The sequence below is a fragment of the Geotrypetes seraphini genome, chromosome 3 (genome assembly GCF_902459505.1).
Source record: "Geotrypetes seraphini chromosome 3, aGeoSer1.1, whole genome shotgun sequence".
NCBI lineage: Eukaryota > Metazoa > Chordata > Amphibia > Gymnophiona > Dermophiidae > Geotrypetes > Geotrypetes seraphini.
Genome location: NC_047086.1, coordinates 135,276,329 through 135,295,737, shown reverse-complemented (window position 1 = coordinate 135,295,737; position 19,409 = coordinate 135,276,329). Strand labels below are relative to the sequence as shown.

The window sequence follows — 19,409 nt, the reverse complement described above, 5'->3', positions numbered from 1 at the left end:
CCTGCGGCTTACCTACTTTAGCGGCTGAGACAGTTCAGACTTCCCAGACGCCACAGGCCTCTGGAGCTCCGATTTTGGCGGTTTTAAGCTCCATTTTTAGCAGGTAGCACCTCCATTTTTTCTTTAGCCTCAGGTGACCTTCCCCTTGTATTGGATAGACAGAGGCAGGTTTCTGCTGTGGCCCCTTGGGGCCGCCAGGGTTTTTTTCCCATGATTTCATGTTAGCCTTGTGCAAGGCTTATTTGCTTGCAGCCGGAGGTCCTGCTCCGTCTCGGGGGTGCTCTGCCCTCGACGTTTCAGCACCCGTCTTGTCCCCCGCTACTCCTCTCTCATCCAAACGGCCCCGAGTCTCTTGGGATGATGATTTTTCTCAAGGGGAGTGAGAGTTTGTGGATGAGAACCTGGTCCTGGACGGATTCCGCCTTCAAAGGGGTTTTCACTCCTGTCGGTTGGCGAAGACACGTCCATGGTATGCATTTTTTTTACCGGAACAAGCTCCACAAGCTTATTCTTCAGGTCTCTTCAGCACTGCGTTTTGAGGACACTGTGTCGGATCCCCCCCTCCCCCCCTGTGTGTTGTGGACCCCTTGCTTCAGGGGCTCTGCTCTTTCCCTATACATCAGGATATTCGAGATATTGTGCTCTCTCAGTGGCAGGTGCCTGAGGCCCCCTTTCACTTCTCGCGTTCTATGGCCTGCCTGTACCCCATCCCTGAGGGGGATCAGGACACCTTGAATTTGCCAGGGGTATATGCGGTGTTCTTGGCTATCGCACAGCGGCTTATTGTGCCTGTAGAGGGCAACTCTTCTTTGAGAGACTCTGAGGAGCGTAAGTTGTAATCCCTCCTTAAGCAAAGCTTTGATATTTCTGCCCTGGTGGTTCAGGCGGCAATGTATGGTGGACTGGTTGCTTGGGCTGTTTTTCGATGGGCCGAGCGGGTCCTTGATCAGGAATCTGATAACTGAGAGTTAGTTCAGTAAGAAGTTGCCAAAATTGAGATGGGTGCGTCTTATCTCTCGGATGCCATGTATGACCTGCTGTGAACTTCATCCAAATCTATGGCTTTTGGGGTGGCTGCCCGTCATACCTTGTGGCTGAGGGCATGGTCGGCGGATGAAGCCTCCAAGGCTAAGCTAACTAAATTTCCCTTTAAAGGGTCTTTTTTATTTGGTGTGGAGTTGGACAGATTGGTTCAGACTCTCACTGACTCTGAGGTTCCTCACTTGCCTGAAGACAGAACTAGGTCTCTGGCGTAGGGTGGCGCTGCTCGGGGGCATGGGCGTGATTTCCGCCGGCTCCGCCCTGGTCTAAGGGGCTCTTCCTTTCTGGCCTCTGGGGCTTCCAGTGGCCGTTTCTTTCAGCGCATACAGTCCTTTCGCGAGGCCCGCCAGGGTGCTGAGAATTCCACTGCTGGGTCCCCCGCTGCCTGTCTTGCCCAATGACTCCTTTCCGGCGCTCCCTCTGGTTCCAGTGGGTGCCCGGCTACACGACTTCTTTCCAGAATGGGCAGAGATCATGTCCGATCGGTGAGTGCTGGAAGTGATTCGGGACGGTTATGCTCTAGAGTTTGCTCAAGCCTTGCCAGATCATTTTCTCGCTGCTTCTTTTCAGATGGCATGGAAGAAGTGGGCCTTTCGGCAGACGCTCCATAGATTGCTGGATCTCAAAGCAGTTGTTCTTGTGCCCCCTCAGGAGTGTTGCACCGGCAGGTATTCAATTTACTTTGTGGTACCCAAGAAAGGGGGGACCTTTCGACCCATCTTACATTTGATAGGGCTCAACAGAGCTCTAAAAAGTCCCATCTTTTCGTATGGAGACTCTGCGGTCTGTCATTCAGGTGGTTCAGCCAGGGAAGTATCTGGTTTCTCTAGATCTGACGGAGGACTACTTGCATGTTCTGCTTCGGGCTTCCCATCAGCGCTTCCTTCGCTTTGCGTTCTTGGGTCAGCATTTTCAGTTCTATGCGCTTCCTTTTGGTCTGGCCACGGCTCCGCGGGCGTTCACTAAAGTGTTGGTTGTTGTCGTGGCGGCATAGCGCAAAGAGGACATCCTAGTTCATCCCTACCTAGACGACTGGTTGATTTGAGCAAAGTCATTGCAGGAGAGCTTCCGGGTCATGGCTCGGGTGGTAGAGTTTCTGCAGTTGCTGGATTGGGTTGTCAACCTTGCCAAGAGTCGGTTGGCCCCCCTCTCAGTGCCTGGAGTTCTGTTTCGACATCTCCTTGGGGGATGTCTTCCTCCCAGAGGTCCGGGAGAGCAAGTTGCAGTCACAGCTTCGCCTTCTTTTGGCATCCCGGTGTCCTTGGACGCAGGATTTCCTCCAGGTCTTGGGTCGATGGCGGCTTCCCTAGACGTAGTGATGTGGGCTCGTGCCCATATGCGTCCTCTTCAGTATGCTCTTCTTTGGAAGTGGTCACCCAGAGGCACTGTCTGGATCATCCTGTTCCTTTGAGGGGCTTGGCTTGCTGCAGTCTTCGTTGGTGGCTTCAGACCCCCAATCTAGTCCAAGGGGCGAGTCTGGATCAGCCACAGTGGACGGTGCTTCTCACGGATGCCAGTCTCTTAGGTTGGGGGGGCTCAGTGTCTAGATCACTCAGCTCAGGGCACCTGGTCCACAGAGAAGGCGTCCTGGTCGATCGATGTTTTGGAGACCAGAGCCATTCCATCTGGCGCTGTTAGCCTTCTGATCCTTCTTGACGGGCAAGTCAGTCAGGGTCCTTTCAGACAATGCCATAGCGGTGGCCTATGTGAATCGTCAGGGGGGGGCACCAAGTGCACTCTGGTGGCGCAAGAGGTGACTCTGCTCATGGTCTGGGCAGAGTCTTATCTTCTGGACATCTCGGCTTCCCACATAGCAGGAGTGGAGAATGTTAAGGCAGACTTTCTAAATCATCATGTGCTAGATCTTGGAGAGTGGTGCCTCAGTCAAGTGGCTTTTCAGTTTATAGTGCAAACTTGGGGTCAGCACCTCATGGACCTGATGGCCGCAAGTATCAACACCAAAACACCCCGCTTCTTCAGTCGTCACAGAGACGGTCAGGCCAAGGGGCTGGATGTTCTGGTTCAACCATGGCCAACTGAGGGTATGTTGTATATGTTCCCTCTGTGGCCATTAGTGGGCAGAGTTCTCCTCCGCATTGTTCATCATCCGGGCCTGGTAATTGTGGTGGCTCTGGATTGGCCCAGGCGTCCGTGAGGCATCTGGTAGTGGATCCTCTGCCTCTGTCTCTCTCAACCGACCTTCTGCTTTGGGGTCCCATTCCAATGTTCGATCTGGGTCCCTTTTGTCGTATAACTTGGCTTTGAAAGGTATTGCCTATGTAAGAAGGGGTATTCAGGTAAAGTCATCTCAACCCTCTTGAGGTCCCAGAGACTTTCAACTTCTTGTGCTTATTGAGGGTTTGGCTTCTATTTGAAGGGTGGTGTGCTGCACGTGGAATGGTCTCTTTTCACGCTTCCCTGCCTACCATCTTGGAGTTCTTGCAGGATGGCCTGGACAGGGGCCTGGCTTGGTCTTCTCTCCGGGTTCAGCTTGTGGTCTTGTCAGCCTTTCGTGGGTTGGTATGAGGTCAACGTTTGACTGCCTTTCCTGATGTCATTCGCTTCTTGTGGGCAGCCAAATTGCTCAAGCCTCCCATGCAACCATCTATTCCTTCTTGGGATCTCAATCTGATCTTGTCCGGGCTGGTGCGCCCTCTATTTGAGCCTTTGGGTGCCTGCTCGTTGAAGGACCTTACCCTTAAAGCGGTCTTCTTGGTGGCTTTTATATCGGCTAGACGTGCTTTTGAGCTGCAGGCTTTCACTTGTAGTTCTCCCTTTCTGAAGTTTTTCTAGGGAGTGGGTTGTGTTGCGGCCTGTTCCTTTTTTTCAGCCAAAAGTAGTTTCTCCTTTTCATGTCAATCAATCAGTGGTCCTCCCGTTGGGTAGTCGGGAGGGACCTTCTGAACAGAAACAGTTGTGCAAGTTGGATCCTTCACTTTTATGTGCAGAGGACCCAGGAGATTAAAAAAAATCAGATCATCTCTTTGTATTTCTGACGGGTCCTCTCTTAAGAGGAATGGCGCTTCTAAGGCTACCATTGTGCACTGGATTAAAATGACTATTGCTTCTGCATACCTTCTTCAGAAAAAGCCTGTGCCAGAATTTCTCAAGGCTCATTCCACTCGGGGTCAGTCAGCTTCTTGGGCTGAGTCTTCTCTAGTGCCTCCGGTGGATATTTGTAAAGCTGCAGTTTGGTATTCCTTGCATTCCTTTGTCAGACACTAACATGTGGATGTTCAAGTGCGTCGGGACACGGTATTCGGGGGGGGGGGGGGTTCTGGTGTCGGCCCTTTGGGGGTCCCACCCATGATGGGTACTGCTTTGGTACGTCCCATCTGTAAAGAACTATACCAGTCTATCAGGCGACACAGAAGGAGAAATTAGGTTCTTACCTGCTAATTTTCTTTCTGTTAGCCTGTAGACCGATATAGTCACCCACCTTTTCTGTCGTTATGCGGTGTTTGCGGGTTTTGCTCACGTACAGATTTTTGAATTTTTCTGCAGGTTCTAGTATTTTTCTAGGGTTGGGGAGATAAAAGAACAGCGGCTATGGCTTAAGCTATTGGGACATTTTATATACCAGTTTTTTGTTCTATTCCTGTTCCAACAGTTGTTACCATGTGTTTGTTGTTTTACACTCCTGTTCGGAGTGTTGTTACTGTTCTCAGTTTAGTATTTCCTAGGTTCTGCTTGGCTATTCAGCAGACTGGAGGAGAGGGGGGAGTCTCACCTAATATACAAGTGTTTTTTAAATCTGTCTCCACCTGCTGTTTACATTGAGGTATAACTCATCCGTAAGGACTATAACGGTCTACAGGCTAATAACAGAAAGAAAATTAGCAGGTAAGAACCTAATTTCTCCTTTCTTTCATGCATATTCATTGTGGATATCATGAAATCCTGACAGGCAATGGGATACTCCAGGACCGAGTTGAGAAACACTGTATAGATAGATCATGAGTGCGTCCTTGTAATTCTGCATTATTGTTTTCCATGTAATCCTATATATTCACCTAATGATTAAATGCTGACTTTTTTTAGCTTTTAAAATAGAAAAAAAAATAGTTTTGAAAATATATATTTTGAGAAATATGGATTGTAATTGTGTGGTGTTTTTAATATTGTAATCCTCTGTTGAAAGCGTGGGCTATAAAAACTTTATATTAAATTATTAAATTAAAAATATAGGGTTTACAAGCAGACAGATCTTTAATAAGATACCAACAGATCTGTTGCTGTCAGAATTTCTTCTGAGATGGGCTCTTTCATCTGTTTTCTATTCTTGCTGATTATTTTTTGACTAGATTTTTCTGCTTGCTATTTCAGACTGATGGTGCATCTGCAGTTTTGCTGATGTCTGAAGAAAAGGCTCTGGCTATGGGATACAAACCAAAAGCCTATCTAAGGTAAAGGGAAAGAGAAGGGCATTTTTGAAGATTTACATAAAGTTCATCTTTATTGCATTAACAAGCATGTTTCTTTTATCCAGGGATTACGTATTTGTATCTCAGGATCCAAAGGATCAACTCTTGCTTGGGTAAGTGGAATACAGAAACTATTGTCTTTTCAAAATTAGGTTGTAGTATCACTTTATAAGGTGCATTGTCAGTTTAAAAAAAAAAAAAAAGTTTTTTGTTTTTTTTTAATTCTTTATTGATTTTTAATCAAAAACAGTGTCATACAAATGAAAGAACAAAAGATATTCCACATATTACACTATTATCTATACAGGTAACATAAATATCCAATAATTTCATTTTCCTGCATATAATAATATCATAATATATCCTAATATACAATACAAATAAAGAATAAAGTTACCCAAATATCACTATCAATATTTATTCCCCTCCCTCCAACCCCCCACCACCCTGGATGTGTAAAGATAAATAAACCAAAGAAAAGAAGAGATATGATGAAAATACATTATTATGTTTTTACAAATTTAGTCAATGGGCTCCAAATTTTATTAAATACCTCACTAAAACCCCTACATTCTGCGTTAATTCATTCGTATCTGTAGTACACACATTCACCCACCAAAATGTATAATTAAATCATGTTTTTTCCAATTACTTGTAGTTTTTAATATTGCTATTTTTATTATAAGATACATGACACCAATTTTGTAACATGGTGCTGTTTATATCATAGGTAGCATAGTAGTTCACTTTGGAGCATCATTTTTTTCTGTCTGGCTTATTCCTGTTTTTATAGGTGAGCATTCTCTCTCCTGTGCCATATACTTTGGCTCACTAAGAAGCAGAAAGGAAAATAACATTTTTCAGCTTGATGTTTTAAACCAGTGGTTCTTAACCTTGTTGGAGGTACTGAACCCCACCAGTTTTATATGCGTGGTCACCGAACCCTTCTTTATTCCCTTAGTTTTGCTGGAGCTAGACTAGAATTACTCAACTTGGCATTGCAAATCATGCAATTAGGACGCTGACTCCCATCACGTTCCGTTATACATGTGAATCCATATTGTACATATTCGTCCGACCACTTTTGTATTTTGCTCGACATAGTTAGTAAGGGATTAAAATATTAAGCTAGGTATCACACGACATACCATCACCAACAGTTACAATTCGACTACTGTGCGCATCAAATCCCCTGCAGCACAGATAGGCCAAGCGATGTTGCGTGATCACCTGCAGCCAATTATGGACAAGCGGGGCGTATCATCACGAATCATAAGCGCTTCGGTCACGTTCAATCATCTATCAGTTAAAACACAAATTTTGATCAGGAATTGATTGATGTATATAAGGCGTTAGTTACAGATTGATAGATCAAGAAACCGAGTACACGATCAGTCTTGATCAAAATCACTGAATGACTGATAGATGATTGAACTTGACCGAAGCGCTATATGAGTTGGAGGTGTGTTGACTGACTCACCGAACCCCTGGGGTTCGGTTGAACCCAGGTTAAGAACCACTGTTTTAAACTTATATGATCTTATTTTCCCTGCTGACCAGCATTTCTTATTATTTAATTTATATCTTTTAAAACTACTTATCAGACCTCCAAATTAGAGCAAAATTTTATTTTCTTTTTAAATGTTATTAGTAAAACAGTATTTTCATGAATCTTATCTTCTTCAGTCCAACATATGCTACCCCTAAAGTGCTGGAAAAGGCTGGCTTGACTTTGGCAGATATTGATGTATTTGAATTTCATGAAGCTTTTGCAGTAAGTATATTCTTTCTTTTGTTGTATTACTGCAAATAATAAAATATTTGCGTACATTGTTGTACAAGTTTGTCATGCTGTGGCTTTCATATAGAGCATGATTTATAGTAAATATCGAGGCCCCTATTAAACTGAACTAGCTGTTACAATACCTATGGCTGCCTACCTGCAAATGATTTGAAATTCTGATGGAATTGGCATACTCCTACCTGACTTTGTTCATCACTGTAGTACAGTCCAAATTGAAGCTGAACTATCAATCATCTGGAGCTCTGAGCAATACTATACTCCTTTCAAATGGCCATACAACTTAAAGATTAGTTGGTGACAGTTGAGACAACCAGATTGCCATGTTTTGGTTTTGGGTTTTTTTTTTTAATGTTTATTAAATGCAAGAAATATTTAGAAGCCAAAAAAAGCAGGCGGCATGAAATTTTGTACAAGGTAAATTTCCAATACAAACAGACAAGAAAACCTGAAAGAAACAAAGTTGGGTCCCAGGTCTTAGCTCTTATGACTTGGATTCAAGCTGAAAAGAGAACATCCCTGGGGAAAAAAAACCCTTCCCATTCCATCTCCCTTCCCTCAGAGGCAAAAGGAGGAGGTGCTGGCTTCTGCAGTTTCTTCATAATGTGACTTCCAGTGCAATAGGTGAGATATTCTAGACAATAGGGTTATTTCCCCATACTCGCATGCACTGCAGAATGAATCCACTCTGGATTTTTCACTCTGCCTCTGTAGTACAGTACAACTCCCCCCCCCCTCCCCAAATTCACGGGGGTTCCATTCCAGGAACCCCCACGAATTTCAAAAAACCGCAAATGCAGTTTTTTGCTTGTCAGAAGGCAGGAGAGGGCAGCTGGAACACCGGTGGGTGAAAAAAATCACTCGCGGTCTGCTCTTACCGCCTCTTCCTGTAGTAAAGTCGGGCTATACTAATCAGGAGCTGCTTTGACACGCAGCTCCTGATTGGTGTAGCCCATCTTTACTACAGGAAGAGGCGGTCGGAGCAGACCGCGAATGAGTGAGTCCGCAAACCGCGAATTTGCGGGGGAACACTGTACTTCACTGACTGGTTTAGCGCCCTCTACAGTCTTTCCTTCTGCAAGCATATCTACAGCTGTGTGTGTTCTGCTCTCCTCATTTTATTGTTCTAAATTCGACGTAGTTTTACCCCATGTCATTCTCTAATCCTTAATCATTGGTTACAAGATTCTCCGCCCTCTATCTGGTATTGGAGAAACAGGTTTCATACTTTTAATGATATGATATGGCAAATTTTTCCCCATCCCATCCCCACAAGTTTTGTCGCTGACCAGGTCCCTGTCCCATTCCTGCAAGCTCTGCCTTAACCGCAAAAGCCTCAAACACGTATGATTTTAAAGTGTTTGAGGCTTGTGCAGATGAGGACAGAGCTTGCAGAAATGGGGCAGAGACTGTGACAGATCCTGCAGGGATAGGACGGGAAAATGAGTTCCCGGGGGACCGGGGAAAAATTTGTCCCTATCTCTTTCTCTATTAAGGATACATTTATTTCCCAAAATATAACTTTTACTCAAGCAGATTTTCTACCAAACACGTCCCCCCAACTGCCCCCTTCTTAAGAAATATTATACCTTCCAGAAGAAAGGGGAGAAAATGCCCAAGCAAAGACTGCAGATAATTCCACAAGGACTGCCAAAATGCTCAGACTTTTAGATAATGCCAAAGGCCATGACCAAAGGAATTATCCATTTCTTGATATTTAAGACACAGAGGCATGGGAGAACCCCCCAAATGAAAAGCCTGTTTTGGGAAATAAGGCACGATGTACTGTGCAAGTGTGACATTCCTGGAAATATGCACTGTGAACCAACTAGGGAATAGCAGCAACAATATAAGTCAGGGAAGTAAGTAGGAGTGGCCTACCCAAATCTCTATCCCACTGATCCAAAAGCGCCTGATAAGATTTATTAGGCCTGAATTTTTCCAATAATTTACGATATTGGGAGACTGAGAGCCAATCCCACTGATCATCTGTAAAAAACCAAAAACAGTTTTTTAAAATTTATTTAAAACATTTATAATCCGCTTTTTTACTAAAGTGGCTTACAATTCACATACACAGCTTAAGATATATACAGTCTTATGAGACAAAGTACATAACAGGTAAAAAGCAGAGGTCAAAGATATAAAAACATCATATGAGGGTCTTAATGATGGTAACATAATCATCGTTGAGAAGTAGAGGGCTAACAGAAAAACGCCTGTGCAAAAAGGTACGTTTTGATCAATTTTCTGAATTGTACCAAATTATCACAAAACCTCAGAGTGCCAGTCATAGCTTGCCACAGAACGGGCCCAATCATAGAAAAGCAGGATTTTTTAGTTCACACATATCAAACACTGTTCAATTTCATGTGTCAAGCAACATTCGATTTTCAGATCTCAGTACCCTGGATGGTTTGTACCGCAGTAGGCATTTAGCCAAATAATCTGGCAGATTTATCATAAAACGCCTTGTTGAACAAGTTTTAAGATTTTAAATTGAACATGAAAGGATACTGGTAACCAATGTAATTTTCTTAAAATGAAGTGTATTTTGGAAAAAGTTACTATGTTTTTTGTCAACAAAAAAGGAGGAATGGTTACAAGTATTCAGAACTTTGTTGTTTCCGATTGCATACAAATAATGCAATTTTAGCCACTTCTAGGGCCCTGGGCAAATTTTTGAGGCTGAGCTCTCTCTCCCCCACACCTATCCCCACCAGTTCAGCAGTTTTTTCCCATTGAAAAACCTGCAGTTTTTTCCCATTAAAAAAAACCTGAAGCCAGTCAATCTTAGGCTCTAAATTGCTTCCTATCGTGGTCACCACAGGAGTTCTCATTTTGAAAGAAAATATAGTTACTGGCTCTTGGGCCGGGGTAATTTTTGGCTTCCCTGGATTTGACGGAAGTCTACCTGCATATTCCCATCATTCCTGAACACTGGAAGTTCTTGAACGGCCTATCCAAATCTCTATTCCACTGGTCCAAAAGCATCTGATAAGATTTATTAGGCCTGAATTTTTCCATCAATTTATGATATTGGGAGACCAAGAGCAATCCAACCAATCATCTGTAAAAAAACAAATACAATTTATATTTATTTAAAACATCTATAATCTGCTTTTTTACCAAAGCAGCTCACAATTCACATACATACCAGTTCTCAGTGTTCCTGTTTGTCTGGTGACAGCGCCCCCAAACGTTCACCAAGGAGATGGTAGTGGTAGCTATGTTGGAGGACTGACTGATTAGGGCTCCGTCATTCTCAGAAAGAAAACAAGCTGTGAATCAAGTGGTTCAGTTTCTGCAGAGCCTGGGTTGGATAGTGAATTTTTGAAAGACCCAATCCCTGGAGTACCTGGGAGTCTTCTTTAATATGGTGGAAGGCTGCATCTATCTTCCAGAGGTACGCAGAAGCTTTGTGCCCAGGTAATGAACATGACGGCCAAGTCAGCATGACACTACCTGCAAGTGCTAGGCTCCATGACAGCCACTATAGATGTGGTTCCGTAGGCGACTGCTCCTATGCAGCCTCTTCAGAACGCACTGCTATCATGGTAGTCACTCCAGTCAGACTCCCTGAAGATGTCTGTTGAGGATTCCGGAAGTCCGAGTCAGTATGAACTGGTGGCTCGGTCCACAGACATTATCAAGGGGCATGTTGCTCAGAATACCTTCATGGATGATTGTGACCACAGATGCCAACCTGTTCGGCCTCCCAGAGGAAATGGTTGATCAACAGATTGTAGCTCTGGGCCATTTTGTTGGGATCACAAAAGCTGGAGAAGAGGCTGGATGACCAGACATTCCAAGCTTTTGTGGACAGTGCTACAGCGATGACGGATGTCAACCACTAAGTAGGCACCAAAATTACCCAGCTGAGTTTGGAAACCCGCTTATTATTCCAGTGAAGCAGAGTGACACCTTCAGGCGCTTTGGACAGCACATGTAATGGAAGAGGACAGTGTCCAGGCCAATTACCTCAGCAGGCAGATCCTAGATCCAGGGGAATGGACATTATCAGTCACAGCCTTCCAATCCATTGTTCTTTATTGGGGTCATTGAACATTTGATCTGATAGCTACAGTGAAGAACAAGAAAGCAGACCGCTTCTTCCATCAAATATCTGAGCCTGGAAGCACGCACAGGTCCAGCCATGACCAAAGAACGAACTCTTGTATGTGTTTCCTCCATGGCCCAGGATAGGACAGATCCTCCACAGAATTGCAAACCATCTGGGGAAAGTCATCCTCTTGGCCACACAGACCACATGGTATGTGGATCTAAAGCATCTGCAGGGGGATGCATGTCTCAGTCTTCAGGTACAGCCAGACCTTCTGTCTCATGGGTCAGAGGTCATAAAAGATCCAGATCAGTTTGCTCTTATGACATGGCTCTTGATAGCATGGCATTAGTGCGCAAAGCCTACTCGGAGGTAGTTATTGCTACTCTCCTCTGAGCCAAAAAGCCTATGACAGTCTCTGCGTAAAGCTTGGATGACATTTCAGCACTGGTGCATTAAGAATGCAGAGCCATTCTTTGCTTTGATTTTGGTGGTGTTAGCTTTCATCCAAGCAGGCCTTGACAAGGTTCTTGCAGCAGCATCACTCTGGGTCCAAGTGGTGGGATTCAAGGCCTGAGAACGTAAAGCTTCCTTGACATCTCATCCAGACTTAGCCAGATTCCTGATAGGGGCGCTGAGACTCAGGCCACCGTTAAAACAACCGTTTCCCTTGTGGTACCTTACCGTAATCTTGCTCAGCCTTGGTCTGGCTCCATATAAGCCTCTTAAGAAGATGTTCTGTGGATCTCAGTCAAGACAGCTTTCCTCGTGGCCATTACATCAGCGAGAAGAGTCTTGGAGCTACAAGCACTATCGTACAGAAAGCCCTTCTTCAAGATCACAGAGTTTCCATGTGCACGGTTCTGTCCTTTTTGACAAAGGTTGTTTCAGCCTTTGATGTCAATCAAGAAGTGAAATTGTTGGCATTACAGCCCATATGGTCAAAGAAGGACTGGATTCTAACAAAAAAAAAAGTTGGATGTGAGGAGAGCCCTCCTATGTTACCTAGAGGTTGCTAATGAGTACCAACTATCTTACCATATTTTTCTGTTCACCAGTCAGGCTCAATGCAGCAGACCAGCATCCAAGGTCACCAGTTCCAGATGGATTCGCATGGTATTTTGTCAGTATATATTGCCTGTGGCAAACAGTCATCGGTCTCAGTGAAGGCACATTCAACTAAAAGCATGGCTTCTTCATGGGCAGAAGCTCAAGCTATTTCATCCAAGGACATTTGTAGGACAACAACCTGGTCCACGCTTCATAAATTCACCAGGTTTTACAGAATGAATGTGGGGGCAAGGGAAGACACTGCTTTCAGGTCCTCAGTGTTATGAGTAGGCATCCTAAATTCCTGGGACTGCTTTTGTACGTACTTAGCTTTTACCATGACACACCTATTGCACTGGAAAAAGATTAGGTTCTTACCTTACTAATATATTTTCCAGTAAATAAGATATGTCATGCTGAAACCCCACCCTTTCAGTCATTTCTCCACCTGTCTACTGTCTCAATCAGAAAGTTCGAGTCCAAATTGAAATTTTAGATGTCAGTCAGACCTCAAGGGTATGAAAATTAATCTTTTGTTATCAAATATTGGGGGACTGTTTGAGCTTCATAATGATTTCTGATTAGTATGTCTTGCCAATGTTATAATTGTTCAGTTTTCATGTTAAAATTTTGTTGTACTCTTTCAGAGCAGAACAGAACTGTATGTTGGGGAGTTTCCCTGTACCCATCCTTCTCATTTGTTTGTATATAGGGCTATTTTGCCTGCTTTAGTACAAAGAACCTAATCTCTCATGTTTCCTTTTTTTTTCAGGGACAGATTTTGGCTAACCTAAAAGCTATGAGTTCTGACTGGTTTGCAGAAAACTGCATGGGCAGAAAGACTAAGGTGAGCCCTTTCCTGTTACTTTAATAATTGCCATATAGTTTCTATTTATGCCACTCGCTGAGCAAAATGATGTTGTAGCTAAGCTGCACTTCACATACAGAATGGTCACAATTAAGTCCTGTGCAATGTAAGAGGGTTTGGTGCACAATTGCTATAGATTATATGTGTCCTGAAAAGCAGTTTTTATATTGCTAAAGCAAAGGCCATATATTTGAATCTGAAGAGAAAAAAGTGAACAGGAACTTTGAACAAAAGAATTCTACAAGTTTAATAACCAAAATGAAAGTTGAAATGTAATCAAGAGATGTACAGTCAAACCTCTGTTTATCCCAGGACAAGCAGGCAGCTATTCTTGACTGATGGGTGACGGCACCGACGGAGCCCCGGTACGGACAATTTTAGAGTGATTGCACTCTAAGAACTTAGAAAGTTCTGGTAGGCCGCACCGCGCACGCGCGAGTGCCTTCCCGCCCGACAGAGGCGCGCGGTCCCCAGTTTCTTAGTTTCCGCGGAGCTAAGAAGACGCGTCTCTCTCAACGGCTGTTGTGAGAGGATTTTTTGTGAACTTCCCGCTCGCGTAAACTTTTTGAGGAATATTATTTCCTTTCCTTTTTTCTTTATTTTCTTTCTTAAAAAAAAAAAAAAAAAACTTTTTGTTTTTTTGCCTGTTTTTCGGCCTTGCCCCGGCGGGGCCTTTAGCCACCATCGAGGCCTCGGCCTTCGATTTGGCTGAAGCCGTTTTTACATTCATGCCCCCCCAACCCGGCTTCAAAAAGTGCCAGCGGTGTGCACGACCAATTTCACTAACTGATCCTCATAATTGGTGTCTCCAGTGTCTTGGTCCCGACCATCGAGCGTCAACCTGCACCCGCTGTGCAACTTTAAAGAAGAGAACTCTTAAAAATCGAGAGATTCAACAAAAATTATTGTTTGGTGCCGAGATGTCTGATTCTACACCGACATCGGCACCGGCGCAGTCGGCACCCACATCATCGACACCACGCGATACCGCGGCGGTGTCGACTCCAGGTAAGCCGGCTAAGAAGCCTTCCCCGTTGGAGCGTCCTCCGGTCTCGATGGCAGCGAGTCCAATTCTGTCGACCTCGAGGCGCCCACGGAAGCGCTCCGCTCCAATAGAGGTGAGCCCCTCGACATCGGGGTCCTCATCCTCGGAGCGTAGAGCGGCACCGAAGGTACCATTAAAGAAAAAGACGGTACCGGTGCCTTCCCTTGAGGAGCGTATAGCTGCTGTTCTGAAGGAACAACTTAAAGAACAGCTACAGCACCTCCTACCTCCAGCCCTGGCATCGAATTTGCCGGTACCAGTCCGGTCTGAGCCACCGGTACCGATAGTGGACCGTCCTATTTTATCGACGTCCACTCTATCGGTACCGGTACAGTCGGTTTCCTCGGTCTCCATGCCGATTCTGGCGCCGGAGCCGAGAGCTCACCATCAAGCTGTACAAACTTCGGCTCCGGTGCGTACTGTAGCATCTCCCGGTACCGAATCGGGCAGGTCAGGGAAGTCTCTTCACAAGTCCCGGCATTTAGAGCCTTCCACTCCAGAGTCTCGAGACCGGAGTTCTCAGGTTCGAGACCCTGACTTATGGGGTGACTCGGAGGATCCTCTTCTTTCGGAGGGAGAATGCTCTTCTGGTGATGAGGACCCGTCTCTTTTAGAAGCCTCCTCTAAACCAGAAGTATCTTCCTTTTCTTCATTTTTGAAGGAAATGTGTGATTCTCTCTCCATTCCTTTGGAGGCTGAGTCAAAGAAATCCAAGGCTTTCCTTGATGCCTTGGACTTTGACCAGCCTCCAAAGGAATACCTTAAACTCCCTCTCCATGATATATTGAGAGAGACGTTTTATAAAAATCTGGAATCTCCTTTAACTATTCCTGGAGCGCCTAGAAAGTTGGATTCCTTGTATAAAGTCATTCCTATTCCTGGGTTTGACAAGCCCCAATTAGCTCATGAGTCCCTTTTGGTTGAGTCCACTTTGAAAAAGTCCAAAGGGGCTAGTGTATATGCCTCAGTCCCTCCTGGCAGAGAGGGCAAATCTATGGACAAGTTTGGTAAAAGGCTATACCAAAATGCTATGTTAGCAAATCGATCAGGAAATTATGCATTCCATTTCTCTTTTTTTCTTAAGCACTTAATACAAAATATCACTGCTTTTGAGAAATATCTTCCTGATAGGAAAAAGTCTGCTTTTCACCACACTTGTTCATCTCTTTTACAGCTTCGAAAATTCATGGTAAGATCTATCTATGATACTTTCGAGCTGACCTCCAGAGCCACGGCCATCTCAGTGGCCATGCGAAGGCTAGCCTGGCTTCGTGTTTCAGAACTGGACGTTAATCACCAGGATAGGCTAGCCAATACTCCTTGCTTAGGGGATGAGCTGTTTGGAGATTCCATGGACTCCACTACCCAGAAATTATCAGCTCATGAGACCAGATGGGACACGCTTCTTAAACCTAAGAAGCCTCCACCAACTAGGCCCTTTCGTCCACAATCAACCTACCAACGTAGATTTGTGGCTCGCCCTCTGCCTCAAACTGCTCAACAACCTAGGCGTCAGAGGCAACAGCGTCCAGCTGCTAGACAACCTCAGCAACAACAGCAGGTTAAATCTACTCCTGCACAAAAGTCTACTCAACCCTTTTGACTTGGTTCTCCAGAACATAGCCAGTCTTCTCCCTCCTACTCAACTTCCACAGCCTATAGGAGGACGTCTTTCTTATTTCATAAGCCGTTGGGAACTTATCACGTCAGATCAGTGGGTTCTGAACATCATCCACCACGGCTACTCTCTCAACTTTCAAACTCTACCTCCTCCAAGTCAACCAAAAGAGTCTGCTTCGCACAATCAGTCTTTCCTTCTTCTCCAGGAGGTTCAATCCCTTCTCCTTTTGAACGCCATAGAGGAGGTTCCTCTAGATCAAAAGGGACAGGGATTCTACTCCCGTTACTTTTTAGTCCCCAAAAAAAAACAGGAGATCTCAGACCAATTCTAGATCTCCGCGATCTCAACAAATGTTTGGTCAAAGAAAAGTTCAAAATGCTCTCTCTAGCCACTCTTTATCCTCTTCTAAATCAAGGCGACTGGCTATGTTCTCTCGATCTCAAAGAAGCATACACTCATATACCGGTCAATCTGGCCTCCAGACAATACCTACGCTTCATGATCAATCGTTGTCATTACCAATACAAGGTGCTACCCTTCGGTCTTGCCTCCTCTCCGAGAGTATTCACCAAATGTCTGATTGTGGTGGCTGCCTTCCTGCGATCTCACCACCTTCAGGTCTTTCCTTACCTGGACGATTGGTTGATAAAGGCCAATTCATCTCAGACTGTTCTCCTGGCCACCAACCAAACCATCAGGTTTCTTCAACTTCTGGGGTTCGAGATCAATCTACCCAAATCTCATCTCATCCCCACTCAGAGACTTCAATTCATAGGAGCTGTCTTGGACACAATCCTCATGAGAGCGTTCCTGCCGTCCAATCGTCTTCAAACGCTTCACTCTCTATGTCAGCAGGTGCTTCCACAGCGTTCCATCACAGCAAAGCAAATGATGATTCTCTTGGGTCACATGGCCTCCACAGTTCATGTCACGCCTCTTGCACGTCTTCACCTGCGCACTCCTCAATGGACACTAGCTACCCAGTGGTCCCAAGCGACGGATCCTTGCTCACGTCACATATCTGTGACATCATCTCTTCGTCAGTCTCTACAATGGTGGTTGGTATCCTCAAATCTGTCCAGAGGTCTGCTGTTCCATCAACCTCCTCATCAACTAGTCATCACCACCGATGCCTCCCCTTATGCATGGGGAGCTCATTTGAACGAGTTCCAAACTCAAGGTCTTTGGACTGCCCAGGAAAAGAAGCGTCACATCAATTTCCTGGAACTCAGAGCGATGTTTTATGCCCTCAAGGCCTTCCAACATCTTCTTTTTCCTCAAGTTGTCCTGTTGTGCACAGACAATCAAGTTGCGATGTACTACATCAACAAACAGGGTGGGACGGGCTCTCGCCTCTTATGCCAAGAAGCCCAAAAGATCTGGACTTGGGCCATAAATCACCATCTATTCCTGAAAGCTATTTACATTCAGGGAGAGGAGAATTCCTTAGCGGACAAGCTCAGCAGAGTTCTCCAACCTCACGAATGGACAATCGATCCGGTAACTCTACAATCCATCTTCGCTCAATGGGGCACCCCTCAGATAGACCTCTTTGCAGCTCCGCACAATCATCAGCTGCCCCTATTCTGCTCCAGACTCTACTCACCTCACCGTCTGGCAGCGGATGCTTTTCTCCTCGATTGGTCCAATCTGTTCCTGTACGCTTTCCCTCCTCTGCCTCTCATGTTGAGAACATTATTCAAGCTCAAGAGGGATCAAGCAACCATGATTCTGATTGCTCCGAGGTGGCCCAGGCAACATTGGTTCTCCCTTCTACTTCAACTCAGTTCCAGGGAACCTTTTCTTCTGCCTCTGTATCCTTCTCTGCTTACTCAGCATCAGGAAACTCTCCTACACCCCAACCTACAGTCTCTGCACCTGACAGCTTGGTATCTCTCGGGCTGACTTCTCATGATACACTCTTGTCTCAGCCTGTTCGTTCAATTCTGGATGCCTCCAGGAAACCGGCCACTCTTCAATGTTACCATCAGAAGTGGACACGGTTTTCTTCATGGTGTTTTCTCCATCATTATGATCCCACTTCCCTTGCAGTGGAGACATTGTTGGATTATCTCCTTTCTTTGTCAGACTCTGGCCTCAAGTCCACTTCAATCAGAGTCCATCTTAGTGCTATAGCAGCTTTTCATGAGCCAATCCATGGAAAACTCCTCTCAGCTCATCCCTTAGTGTCCAGGTTCATGCGGGGTCTTTTTAATGTGAAACCACCTCTTAAAGCCCCTCCTGTTATCTGGGATCTTAATGTAGTTCTTTCCGCTTTAATGAAGCCTCCATTTGAACCCTTGGCTACTGCTTCTTTCAAGTTTCTCACTTGGAAGGTGCTTTTTCTTATTGCTCTTACCTCTGCCAGGAGGGTCAGTGAGCTCCATGCACTAGTGTCGGATCCACCTTTTACAGTCTTTCATCATGACAAGGTGGTTCTGCGTACTCATCCAAAGTTTCTCCCGAAGGTTGTCTCTGAATTCCATCTCAACCAATCCATTGTTCTGCCTGTCTTTTTTCCAAAACCTCACTCTCATTCTGGTGAACAGGCTTTACATACTTTGGACTGTAAGAGGGCTCTGGCTTACTATTTAGACCGTACTAAGCCTCACAGATCATTCCCTCAACTCTTTCTGTCCTTTGATCCAAATAAATTGGGACGTCCTGTTTCGAAACGTACGTTGTCTAATTGGCTGGCAGCGTGCATTTCATTCTGTTATGCTCAGACCGGACTGACACTGGAAGGTTCTGTCACAGCCCATAAAGTCCGAGCTATGGCAGCATCTGTAGCTTTCCTCCGATCCACGCCCATTGAGGAAATCTGCAAAGCTGCCACTTGGTCCTCAGTTCATACTTTTACATCTCATTATTGTCTGGACACATTTTCCAGACGGGATGGACACTTCGGCCAATCTGTTTTGCAAAATTTGTTTTCCTAATGGCCAACCTTCCCTCCATCCCTCTTTTATTAGCTTGGAGGTCACCCATCAGTCAAGAATAGCTGCCTGCTTGTCCTGGGATAAAGCACAGTTACTTACCGTAACAGGTGTTATCCAGGGACAGCAGGCAGATATTCTTGCGTCCCTCCCTCCTCCCCGGGTTGGCTTCTTAGCTGGCTTATCATAACTGGGGACCGCGCGCCTCTGTCGGGCGGGAAGGCACTCGCGCGTGCGCGGTGCGGCCTACCAGAACTTTCTAAGTTCTTAGAGTGCAATCACTCTAAAATTGTCCGTACCGGGGCTCCGTCGGTGCCGTCACCCATCAGTCAAGAATATCTGCCTGCTGTCCCTGGATAACACCTGTTACGGTAAGTAACTGTGCTTTACGAGTGCACCGGTTTGCGAGTGTTTTGCAAGATAAGCAAAACATTCATAAAATCGGTGCCTCGGAAAGCGAGTTTGACTCGATTTACGAGTTCCACCCCCCCAGCGATCTGGCATCCCCCTCCCCACTCAAGTCATCCCCACCCCCACCCTCCTGCGATCTTACATACTCC

The 19,409-nt window shown here is 45.3% G+C and overlaps 1 protein-coding gene across 3 annotated transcripts in view; it reads left to right on the top strand.

Annotated features, from left to right (window-relative positions):
* The window catches only part of HADHB (hydroxyacyl-CoA dehydrogenase trifunctional multienzyme complex subunit beta), a 131,946-nt gene that overhangs the window by 101,511 nt on the left and 11,026 nt on the right, over positions 1-19,409 (top strand). For all 3 annotated transcript variants that reach the window (XM_033937946.1, XM_033937947.1, XM_033937948.1), the window contains exons 11-14: positions 5,368-5,447; positions 5,531-5,578; positions 7,152-7,239; positions 13,152-13,226. In XM_033937946.1, the coding sequence (XP_033793837.1) occupies positions 5,368-5,447; positions 5,531-5,578; positions 7,152-7,239; positions 13,152-13,226 (291 nt within the window). The remainder of the gene's footprint in view (positions 1-5,367; positions 5,448-5,530; positions 5,579-7,151; positions 7,240-13,151; positions 13,227-19,409) is intronic.